At 41.2% G+C, this 12,203-nt stretch overlaps 1 protein-coding gene and 1 non-coding gene across 5 annotated transcripts in view; one reads left to right on the top strand and one right to left on the bottom strand.

Moving 5' to 3' along the window:
* SEC14L1 (SEC14 like lipid binding 1) overlaps positions 1 to 12,203 on the top strand; it is a 56,555-nt gene that overhangs the window by 23,923 nt on the left and 20,429 nt on the right. For 2 of the 4 annotated variants that reach the window (XM_033139435.1, XM_033139434.1), the window contains exon 2: positions 730 to 820. In XM_033139435.1, coding sequence (XP_032995326.1) covers positions 758 to 820 — 63 coding nt within the window. In that variant the 5' untranslated portion in view covers positions 730 to 757. Of the gene's footprint in view, positions 1 to 726; positions 821 to 12,203 lie in introns of all 4 variants that reach the window. The other 2 variants (XM_033139433.1, XM_033139436.1) reach the window with 1 other exon arrangement.
* On the bottom strand, positions 6,621 to 6,707 carry LOC117043077. The gene has a single exon (XR_004426156.1). It is a non-coding gene; the product is annotated as a small nucleolar RNA SNORD71 (small nucleolar RNA).

The raw sequence follows: 12,203 nt of genomic DNA on the forward strand, positions 1-12,203 counted from the left end.
AGTTAAGTAAAAATATAGAACTGGTACCTCCCAGGGTGCAGGTGCCATTATGTGAAGGAACTGGCACGTACAAGTATAATACAGGGAGTCTTGCTGACGTGATTGGAAGTATGTGGGTGTAGGATTGCATTCTTTGTTGCCTTTTGACTGATTATTTCAAATGCATTTATTCGTGTATTCAAGCTTATGTAAAACCATGAGGACCACAACCTTGAAATGCCATGGCTGAAGTGAAAACACGTGTAGTACAAATATTGCTTTGTACTTCCTGTGGTTGATGATGTAATGCCTGTTCCTGGTCTGTATCAGTAACTGTGCAGGGTGTTCTGCTGATGTTCTGCCATCCTCTGAATGTGAAATTATAAATTGAGCCAGAAATGTGTTGCTTAAAATAGTAGATTAAGTACCCCTCCCCCAAACACACATATTTTAGCCCATGTAAACGATACTAATTTATGACTTAGTATAGTTATTCAGATTCCATGATGGTAATGACCTTGGCTATTGCCTTTTTAAACATGTGGTGAACAGTGAACGTATTCTGATAGTAGCACCACCAGTAGAAATTATTGACCTTGAGTTCTCAGTCCTCAAAATCTTCTTGCATATGTCATCAGGATGTGGAATTTTGGTGATGGAAAGGAACATGCAAAAAGTCTCCATGGTTACTGTTTAAATTAGTGACAATAAATGCATTTATTTCCCGCTATTTTTGTTCTCTTTTCCCAGATCTGTATAGTACTAACCCTGTGCAACCATGGTGCAGAAATACCAATCTCCCGTGAGGGTGTATAAGAAGCCCTTTGAGTTAATTATGGCTGTAAGTATCAGTTTATAATATATTAATGAATTACTCAATTGCTTGGGTGGGTAACATTGGTTAATAAAAACTGAGTGCCATGGGATCTTTGCTCTGAAGTGGGTGCTATGTAAGGCAGTTTCCAGTTACAAATAATTTATGCAGGCCTTTCACATTTGCTCCTAGATATGATGGTTGGAAAGTTTCAGCAAGTGACCTGGAACAAAAACTTGAGGGAAATTAGAACAGTATGTTCTGTATTTCTTGCTGTCTGTTCATCTAGATTAGGCAGTTCATGGGATCATTTCCATCACCACCAAACCATGATTAATGAAACTTAGCTATAGTTTTAGCATGATATGTGAGTTGATAAAGGATTAGCTAAAAGTTTTGCAGCTTTTTTGCAAAGGGAAAAACCCTGTTTTTTGAGGATCAGCTAAAAATTTTGCAGTTTTTTTGCAAAGGGGGAAAAGCAAAGAGGAAAAGCTCTGTTTTTATGGGGTTCAACTCACATTTCTGCAGCTTCTAAAAGAAAGGGAGCCTTTTCTACAGTTTCCAGACAGATAATCTAATCAGCCACTCACATGTAGGTGGGGAAACAAACAACCTCCCTCTGCAGCACATTCAACAAAGGAGGGCGGGGCTGAAAGGGAGCCGAGGACTCTTATCTCTCTCCCAATCTCTTGCTGATCAGCTGCTGAGCGGGGTCCTTTCAACACCCCCTTTTCTCTTTGTAAAATAAAAAGCATGATCCTCTTTTGGCCCCTGGGCAATTCAGCTCCAGGGACCACCATTCACTCCATAAGATGCACAGATGTTTCCCCTTACTTTTTAAGAGGAAAAAAGTGCATCTTAATGGAGCAAAAAATACGGTAGATTAGATGAAAAACAAAAGCAGTCAGGCAGCTGTAAAGCCATGGTATTTTAAAAATATATCAGACTCTGGTTTGCTGTCAGACTTTGGTTAGGTATACCATGGTTTGATGTGATGTCTGAATTGAAGCCACTGAAGCATATGGTTTAGGGATTGAGATGTTGCACATATCTTTTCTTAGTGTAGTCTTGAGATAAGCAATGTCTTTTGGGAGGAGTGAAATACGTATTTGTAACTTTTAAAAAACCTCTTGCTCTGAAGCCTAGCAGGAACTCCGACAGACTTGTTGTAGGAGGCACAGCAAGCCTGAAGGTGTTGGCAATGGCCTTTTAAGCAGATCACCAGAACATGCTGTGCAAAACGGCTTCTTTTGACTATAGTGCCAAGATATATTTGAAACACTGGTAAAGAAGATCAGTTCAAGTTGGCACTGTTTATACCTGTGACTCGGAGAGACGTCAGCACTTAGAGGAGCAGGACGAACTCCTACATTAAGACAGTATTAAGTGGTGATATTAATGCACGTATTTAATCTGATTTTCCTCCTTAAATGTCTCTTCAGTTGTAATGGCATTCCTGTGACTTGTCTGTGCACAACTTGTCTGCAGCAATATTGAGATCTGGGTGGGTGGGTGGGTGGGTGGGTGGGAGATCTTACCACCATTATATTTTATTTTCTAAACATCCTAACTGAGCAACTTCCCACGAACACAAAAAGGATGGCTTCAGCTCTCTTTCTCACTTAACCAAACCCTAACTTCTTTAACTCATGGGATTAGGGGTGAAAAAGAAGTTAAGGTTTGGTTAAGTGAGAAAGAGAGCTGAAGCCATCCTTTTTGTGTTCGTAGGAAGTTGCTTCATAAATGAACATAGGAGAAGCCAGCAGGATTTATAAAAAACAGAACAAAACCCAACCATGCTAATAGAACTTCAGTTTTGTTGGCAACATGTCTCAACCCTGAGCATGCATCTTAAGGACAGAAATTGTGCTGATGAGCACATGAGAGAGATGTGTTCAGTCAAGTTCTGCTGATGCTTTTAGCAAGTTTGCAGATAAAAGTACATGGTTGTGGACATGTTGAAGAAGCTGCTATTTCTTAATTTATACAAGGGCTTAAACAAGGTTCGGTTCAGGAAACAGTATCGTAGATCTAGGAAATTCTACTAAGTACCCTCGGGTGGCGCTGTGGGTTAAACCACAGAGACTAGGGCTTGTTGATCAGAAGGTTGGCGGTTCGAATCCCCACGATGGGGTGAGCTCCTGTTGTTTGGTCCCTGCTCCTGCCAACCTAGCAATTTGAAAGCACGAAGTGCAAGTAGATAAATAGGTACTGCTCTGGCGGGAAGGTAAACGGCGTTTCCCTGCGCTGCTCTGATTCTCCAAAAGTGGCTTAGTCATGCTCGCCACATGACCCGGAAGCTGTATGCCGGCTCCCTTGGCCAGTAAAGCGAGATGAGTGCCGCAACCCCAGAGTCGTCCGCGACTGGACCTAACGGTCAGGGTTCCCTTTACCTTTACCCTCTTCCTTGTGCAGAAGTCCTTGAGAAATCTTAGCCTGGTAATATTATCTCCTTAACACAATGGTCAGCCTTCCTTCCCCTGCCTCCCAAATTCCTCATGGGAATGGACTGGCAACAAACAATGCGAACACTTGCTAGGGTGAGACTTGCTATTGCTAAGTAAAGACTTGTAACACTCCCCAAGAAACCACCTTCAAAAAATAAAGTGATGTTAGAAATCACTAGGCACCAAAGCAAAATAATGTCTATTTTTGGTACTTCTGCTTACTGTTTTAAGGCAGAGGTTTGTCTATGAAGGATGGAGACATGAGAGTTCTCAGCAGTTTCATGCATAAGCTTTGGGCTTCACTTTGAAGCCATTGTTTGTTCTTGGCCCACTAGCCTATATTGCAAACATCTTTGCAATAATAAATATGTAGAGTTCTACTCTAGCTGTGTAAAACATAATTTGTGCATCATACCTAGAAGCCCCCATATATGCAGTGAAAATGTTCAGCCTGTTGAAAAGGAAGGCAAAACCAAGTTTACAAATAACTGTATCTTCGAAACCTACCAAGAGCAAGCTTTTTAATGCTGGCTTAAATGGGTTTCATGCATGAAGAATGCAAACAGTTTAATGGATTTGTTCAAGCTTGGAATATATAACCTACTGAGCTCTGAGCAGCAGATACATTTCAAAAATATACACTTAAAACTTGAGAATCTGGCTGAAGGGGTGCTTTATAAAATGTCCCTGTAATGCAACTAAGTGATTTACTCTAAAAACTAGACTCCCTGAGCTCAGTCCTGCAAATATGTGTATAGCAACACAGTTCTAGATTAAGTGAACACACTAAACAACGTCATCTTTGTCCTGATGAGGAGTTGCAGCCAAAGTTGGTCAGGGCTTGATAACAATGAGGGTGGAGTAGGAATGTTTTTTGAGAAGGAAACAAAGAGAAGGTGGTGGTGATTCCTTTGCGCTGTTCTCTTCCTTCAAGCAAAAGCCTTTCCAGTAGAGTTAGATTTCAGAAAGGGAAAGTGTTGCATGTACAGTAATTAGGAAACATTCAAAGGGCTTCTTTACTTCAAGGTTCACAATGCTAACTATATTGATTCTTATCTCTAGTAGGGGAGAAATGTGGCCTAGCCAGAAACCAGTAAAGCAGGATTGGTCTACATAGATTTTAATCAGTTTTATTGATGCTGAAGATGGATGCAAGCTTTTCTTGTCAAGAGTTGCTAAAAAAATCAGCAAATGGCTTTGACTGGCAGGCACCATAAATATTGGCTTGGAGTTCAGTTCTGTTGAAGTCTGTTGCCTCTGTAATGCTGGCTAATAGTAGTTTTGGCTTTTATAAGATTGTCGTAACGAAAAATAATGAGACTTTTCTTGAGCGTAGTATGCTTAGGCTTGTGGCTGCACTTGATCTTGGCAGGGTTGTTGAGAGTTTGGAGAAGACGACACTATCTGTGAGACAGAAGTTCTTTGCAAAGCAGAGGCCTTATTTACATCTCTTTTAAAGCTGCCTATGTGCTTTCCTGAGTACAACCTTTATTTGCAGCAGAATCCTATACAGGCTGCTCAGAAGTAAGTCCCACTGAGTTCATTGTGGCTTACTCCTATGTAAGTGGGTGTGGATTTGCAGCTTTAGTGTAATGTTAGGCTGACATGCAGAGAACCACATGGCTAGTTACCTGAAGATTACCGTTGGCTGTTAAAATGAGACAAGTGACTTCTCAAATTACAAATATTGTTTTTAGTTTAGTTTTGTTTTTTAAGCATGCTAAGTTTTATGTATGTATGGTTCCTGGCACAGCAATGTAAAATGGGAGCTGTATAGAAATCAGCCAACTTTTTAAAAGCCCTGTCTCTAGATCATGAAATTAGCCTTGGAATCCTGTGACTTGAAAAATTAGAGTGTGTTTGTATTTTGTATCTGTTACACTGCTCCTTATTCTTATTTCAGGACATTCTTCCTCATTTGACTTATTTAAATGTCAGATTTAAAGCATTATTTTACAGTACAGTAAGTGATTACATAAAAAGAATTCTTAAGAAAGCTTAAGTAAAACGCAGGGGTTTCTGTTCCTCTATTAACAGCCAAAGAAATTGTGGGGAACTTAACTCTGCTTTTGTACTATACTGTACTCCTATGAATTAAGGGAGAGGCTGGTTATTGCGTTGTGGGTTGGGTGTTTTGTTGGCTTCCAGACTTTTTGCCAAAGTCTGTCCCTCCAGAAAGTATTTGCTGAAAAGGATGGTTGGGGCTTAGCATAAACCTGTCTTGATGCTTAGGTTTTGAAGATTCACTACCTCTATTTCAGTCTGTTAAAAAAATAACCAAGAAATGTAGCACAAAATGAAACAGGCTGCTTCTGGCACCTGAATAGGAAATCAGGAGTTTCAAAAGCACAGATGGATTCCTGAGAATCTGCATGCCAGTGGAGACTGTTCCATTAGGGTGAATGGGGCACTGCCCCACCAGTCACATTCTGTCCTCAGTCATCCCTCCTGCCGGCCATCTAACTTACAATCAGCTCAAGAGGTGGCCGTGGCTGTCAGCTTCCTCCTTGGTCTCAAATTTGATCTTCTGGAAAGCAGAAGAAGGATGGGGGACAGAACTCGAATTACTTGTCCCACCTATCATTGCTCCAGCTGTGGTTCTGACCTGCCAGTCCCAGTTACCACCATGTGCTGATAACATGAAGTTGCTCTCAAAGTACCCTAACGTAATGGCCTTTCTGAACATGTGTTGTGGTTTAACGCAGCAGCAGGCATTGATGTTATCATGCTTTTGCTTCAATAATACTGTGAAACATGCACCCTGTGTGATTAAAAAGGGCACATTTATTGTATTTGTAGCCTCTTGTCTCCCACAACACTGTGGGAACAAATGTCATGGAATTTAGATATGCTCAAGCCACAATAGGAGAGCAAGCAATGAGTTTCCTGACAGAATTGCTTACTTTTCCAAAACCTACTGTGTTTCTCCACTTGCTGGAAAATGTGAGTGACATCAGCCTTGGGTTTAGTTCCAAGAACCTAAGTTGTTCAGCCTGTAGGTCTTCCTCCCTTTTGAGGGTGTTTTCTAAAAAAATAACCTTTGTTTTTGAGTGTACACTTTCTGTTCTGCAACTTGTCAGAATTTAGTTGTCAACTTTGCAATTCTTTCTGTGTGCTTTTGTGGTGGTAGTTCATGGTCTGTAAACTGCAGATGCTGCTGTTGTCACAATTTGTCTTTAATATGAGTGGCTGATTGTAAACTTGTTTGTCAATACTTCCTGGGGTGGTTTGGTTGGAATCCCAAAGCTGGGGGAGGAAGAAGAGGTAATGTCAAAGGAGGGTTTACAAAGGATGTTGGGGCATAGTAGGAAAGCATTTGCCAAAAGAGACTCTCCACTGTTCTTCTTTGATACTGAGACTTTGAGAGTGGAATTAAATGTAGTGCAGCACTCAGCAGATATCTGTATCAGCACAAGCATTTCTGCTTGTCTGATGGAACAATCCATCTTCTCTTCCCCCTGCACACTGTTCCAGGGATTCTTCCACCTCACCATGTGGTGGAGAGAAGCCTCGTTGCACTAGAGGAACTTGTTAGTCGAATCTCAACCATAATTTACATTTTTATAAGGAAACTGACTCCTGGCACTGCATTTTTGTATTTTACTTTTTGAGTTTAGGTAGCCTACCCCTACAAACAGTTCACAACTGTTTTCCAATGATAGTTGGAGTGTATATGTCACATATTGACTCCTGTACTGCATTGGCTACTGCTGCAGTTAATGGTATGACTTCTATACTGAATCACAAATTATGGGCGATATTCTGCTAAGTTTTACTCTGAGCACATCCATTGAAATCAGTGACCATGACTAAGTTAGGCCCATTAATTTCATTAGGTCTACTCTGAGTAAAATTTAGCTGACTACTACCCTACATAAGGAGAAAACACCACAGTATTAGCCAGGCGCTGGCACATTTTGCACCAGGCTTTCAACCAGTTGCGATCAAGTGAAGATGCCTGGGTGCCAGGATGGCACTTGACATCTCCACCATCTGCGGATCATTGGATCTGGACTGTTTTCACACACTAATACTGTAGAGTTCTACCAGTTATATTTTTCTGCACAATCGGAATGAATTTTGGGAACCAAATTGCCTTTTTTGTGCAGCCTGAGGAGGAGCAGTCACCATTAAGAGAAAGTGGACTGTCCCTGGATCAAGTGACTTTTCTTGTTTAAATTCTCAAAGCTCTTAACCTAGCTCAAGGTTGTCATCTGAACTAGTCAGATGTTTAACTGATGATCAATCACAGTAAGTTCATCATTTGAAAAATATGACCATCAGGCCCCAAAATGGCAACTAGGCATTCTGTTTTGGCAACTGTAACCTTGGTTGAAGGAGGGATTTGGTGCCTAGTATACATATCTGAGTTTCTAAAACTGATCCAAATGTCCATCTATATTCCAGTGTTTATATTCTGCTGTTAGTATTCTGCTGTTAGTACCTCTGGAGGAAGTCTTCATTATTTGATTATCACTGGTGGTGGTTTTATGATTGTGTATGCTGCCACGCAAGTGAATGCAGCTGGTGTTATATCCTTATACTGTATGTGGTTTTTGGCTATATTTATATCGAGCCCCATTGCCTTGTGACTTCCTTGCAGACATTTGTTTGCCTTATAGGGGAAATGTCTGACTTTCCTGTCTTGTAGCATTTGTGGAAGGCCATAGCATCAGCACAAGGGAACCTGTTAACATATCATGCCACCCTTCCATTCCCCTTATAAGCCTGCCTAATATGCCATCATTTTCAGTAAGAGGACACCTCAAACTCCCCTGCCATTTGCACTTTATCACAGTCTTTGCTATTGACAGGCAGTTCAGGGTTTTGTTGCTGAGCGAAGGAGAAGCTTGCTATTCCAGTTTTGTGAGTAGCCCTTAGCAGTGGAAGAAATAAACATAATTGCAGAACAATTGCATAACTGGAGAACAAAAGGTCACAGCTGCCATGCTGGTGGTCTGTACCTTGTTGCGCAGGATTCTCCTGAAATTCCATTATTGCAGCGAGCTCATCAAGATTTAACTGGTGTAGACCACACTGTAGCAGCTGCGTCTGGAATCCTGGCAGTATTCTCTGTGTTAGGTCCTGCTAATTGAATCTGGGAGACCAGAATATGTTTTTGGTCTTAAATATTTATTTGGGGAATGGACATGGTGTGTAGAATGAGGTGGTGGTATCCATATGCATAGATCTATGCCCTTGGAACAAATTCAGATTCATTGTGAGTGCAGTTTCTTCAAACTGCCATTTCATTGAACTCCAGGTTGGCTGCCAAAGTCAGCTCTGCTGTGTGACCTACTCAGCATGTGGAAAATTTTATTTAAGGGGAGGGGATGGCTTGCACAAAATTGCAAAGCTTCAGTATCTGAGACCCTTAACCAATGTTCCAGCCACTGAGCCGTGCATTCTGAGTTAGAAAGTTTTGCTCACCCCACAAAGGCTCAGGCTTCAATGATTACTTGACGTCTTAAGAACAAGGAAAGGAGTTAATTAAAGCATTCCAGCAGCTTAGAATTTTGTGATGGATTTAGCATAACCCAGTAAGGCGACAGGCAACCTTTTAATGCTGGGCTTCACTGATACATTGTTACTAGAAAGCCTTCTAAAATTTACCCAAATGAGACCTGAAGCTGTGCAAGTTCAGATCAGCATATAAATAGCTAAGCTACCCTTTCAACCAAAATTTATTTCAAATCTTATTGTTGCTAAGCAACCCTCTGCATTGTCATGGGTTGAGCTGAGATTTTAAGCTAGGGGAGGGAGATGTCGGAAGCTCTTCTCCACTGTCTCAGCTGGTGACGGGCTCTGTCATTTCCCAACATACCATTCGCTCCAGGAAAATGAAATGGTACAGCCGTTGACTGTGCACAGATCATATGAGGGAAGTCTAGCTGCTGAATGTCTTGAAATAAATAGAGATTGTCTGTTGTAATCAGATTTTCACTGAAGAGTTCTAAGCATGGCTGCCTTTAGAACACCACCATCAACCAAAATCATGCACTAAGCCACACTTAAAATTGTGTAGCCATGGAGCAAAGTAGAAACTAGTAATACTGATTATTAGGCCAATGTTTCCAGATCTAGATGTTGTCCTTGGTGTTGAACAAAGTGTCTACTACCAGCATGGAGCAATTACAGACCAATAAAATATTAATAGTTACCTGAAACTACGAAGTTTGTGTTGAGGCATCAGCTTGTTGCAAGACAGCTACAATGCACACCGCATATTTCAATATATATTTTTGAATTGTGAAAGCTAAAAATTTGTTACCATTTTCATATCCAAGCTTAGGCTCACTTTCTCCAGTCTTCTGAACTAGAATGAATTCTTTGCACAATTATAATTAGTCATTCGTACAAATCATGTTTACTCTTCATGCATAATTCTTTTAAGCTGAGAGTAAGAGAAAGCATTTGGTCTCCTAAGTTCCTCATGCTCTACTATGTATTTAGTTTACCTGCCCAGTCTTGTTGTAGTGCTCTACTTTTGTTCTTTTCATAATCCAGCTGCTTCCTTTTGAGTTACATAATAAGTATGATGGGGTATTCATGTGCTTTGCACCTTCAGGGGTTCAAAGCCAGCTTTTTAAAAAGATGTCATTGCCTCTTTAAATACAAACTATAATAACATTTGATTCTGCTTTTCAGCAACATTTGGAGCACTGAAAAAAAATATGATCAGCACTATAATCCTAGAACCTAGGGTTTTAAGAGTGAATGGTAGGGGCACAGAAAAAGCAACATTTAAATGAATTTAATAAGCTTCCTTAAGATTCACAGGAATGTTGAGTGCAAGCAAGAGCAGCAGTTAGTCTCTATGTGGAAATAATGCAAAATACATTATGTAAGTAGATTCTGCCGGGGAGCTTATTTCTCTTGTAATCCTGTTCAGAAGCAGAATTTGTTTCCAAACCATGGTACTTGATTGTCTGAGCACACTTATTTTGGGCGATATTTAGAAACCCATTGCTCCTGCCAAAATTAAGGTGACTTAAATGGGTGCACAAACAACCTCCTTGGTGTCTTGAATGCAAGAAAAATACTGTTAAAATGCTATTTTTTATGGTATGTGTAGTGGGGCCATCATGACATTTGGTATATCACAATGTGAATGCAGGATTTTGGTAAGGCATTGGGGTGGATTCATCAAGTATTTGGAGAATGTTATATAAGTTGAGACAGTTATTTAGATGGCTGAAGACAACATAGTCATACTAAGTACTGCAGAATCTTGAGACAGATCATTGCTGTGGAAGTAGATTTGATATGGAAGCAGCATTAGACTTTCAACAACTCATCTATATTTTGGGGGAAAAGTGATTTGCCAAAAGCCTCCTAAGTGAATTTATGACTAAGGATTTGAACTCAAATCTCATAGTCAAACTCGCAATATCCATTGAACCAGATGACTCCGTATGTTGGCAGTGTTGATGAACTGCCAGATTAAATCAGTTCAGACCAAGTTCACACCTCCAGTTTTGTACTATTTTGCCATGGAACATACAGATAGAAATAGAGGCTATCCAGTTGGCAGAATGCTTTTTGTGGGCTGCATTACATCAAGGCTGCAAGTTTATGACGGCTTTGGTTGTACTTCATATTTGAATGTTCTCCACCAAATGAACTTTCTGCACTGTTGCACCGGCAAAGAAATGACGTGACGACAGGATGGTATCAACGGGAAGGCAACCCCAAGCCACACCGGAGGGCTCCCTTTTATTAGCAATCTCACACACTGGTTAATGATTAGTCCCACAGGAACAACTTCAAGGACCAAATGAGGAAACATATAACCCAATGGTGGTACATCCACACCATATAAGAACATGCTCCTACACAGGGCACCCCGGCAACACCCCAAAACTTCCTCACATGACATCTCCATTGCATACGTGCTCATCCTCCATGCCTCTCTCTCATGCACCCCTCCCATGCTCATCTTGTGACTTTCCAGTACTTTCCTACCACTCCTTTGTTTTGCTGTCCTGCTGGCCTGTGTCTCCCATCCTGACGTTCCAGGGTCAGCGTGGTTTGCCAGCGCTGTATTTCTAACCTTGGCAGAATCAACGTGGTTTGCCAGCGCCAATCCGAGCATACTCCCTACATCGCACATGCTGATTTTCTATGGCATGTGCTTCACTCCCCCCTCCCGCAGCATGTGTGTTTGTGTGTGTGATGTGTGCACTGCAGAGCATTCCAACATTCAGCTGCCCTCCTTCACTGGTACAGCTCAAGGAAAGCATTCCCACCTGTTTCTGCTGACTATATAAGTTGGCCCAGAGTTATGCTTGGTCTTGGAATACCATTATTCATTCTCTCTCTCTCTCTCTCTCTCCCCCCGCCCCCCATTTCTGTTAAATTTGGGAGTAGAAAAGCTGAGCATTTTCAGTAACTGACACCTTGGACTGAGTTAGCAGTTTTGTTTAATTCCATGAAGCTACATAACTTGGGCAAGTTATAGAAAATAACCGTTTCTCAGTCCTGGTGGGCAGAGTGTTGATTTTATGTTCATGGTTAATATCAGGTGAAAATGAAATGCCTCTGTTCAGTAGATAAGAGTGTAAATATTGATATTTGATGAATGATCAGACCGGTTCCTCATTTGCACAGAAAAACTTTCCTTAATGCTGAGTGCTTTGTGGTAACATTGAATCAGTTTAGGCTAGCTTTCACCAACTTGGTGTCCTCCAGGTGTTTTGGACTACAGATTCCATCAGCAGCAGCCAGACAGCACTTGCACTATAGCTGTATAGCACAGCCTAGCATGAAGAAGCAACTGCGCAGGTTCCAGGAGAGGAGATGGCAACCACTTTGCTGCTGTGCTAAATCTTGAGTTGGTTTAACAAAGACAAACCAGAAGCTATGGACCATAGTTGCTTGTTGTCTTCAAAAGCCCCCTTCAAAGTGTTATTTCACACAGCACTTTGAAAGGCACTTCATAGGCCCCTTTGAGCCAAGTCAGG

Source organism: Lacerta agilis, chromosome 2, assembly GCF_009819535.1.
Source record: "Lacerta agilis isolate rLacAgi1 chromosome 2, rLacAgi1.pri, whole genome shotgun sequence".
Lineage (NCBI taxonomy): Eukaryota > Metazoa > Chordata > Lepidosauria > Squamata > Lacertidae > Lacerta > Lacerta agilis.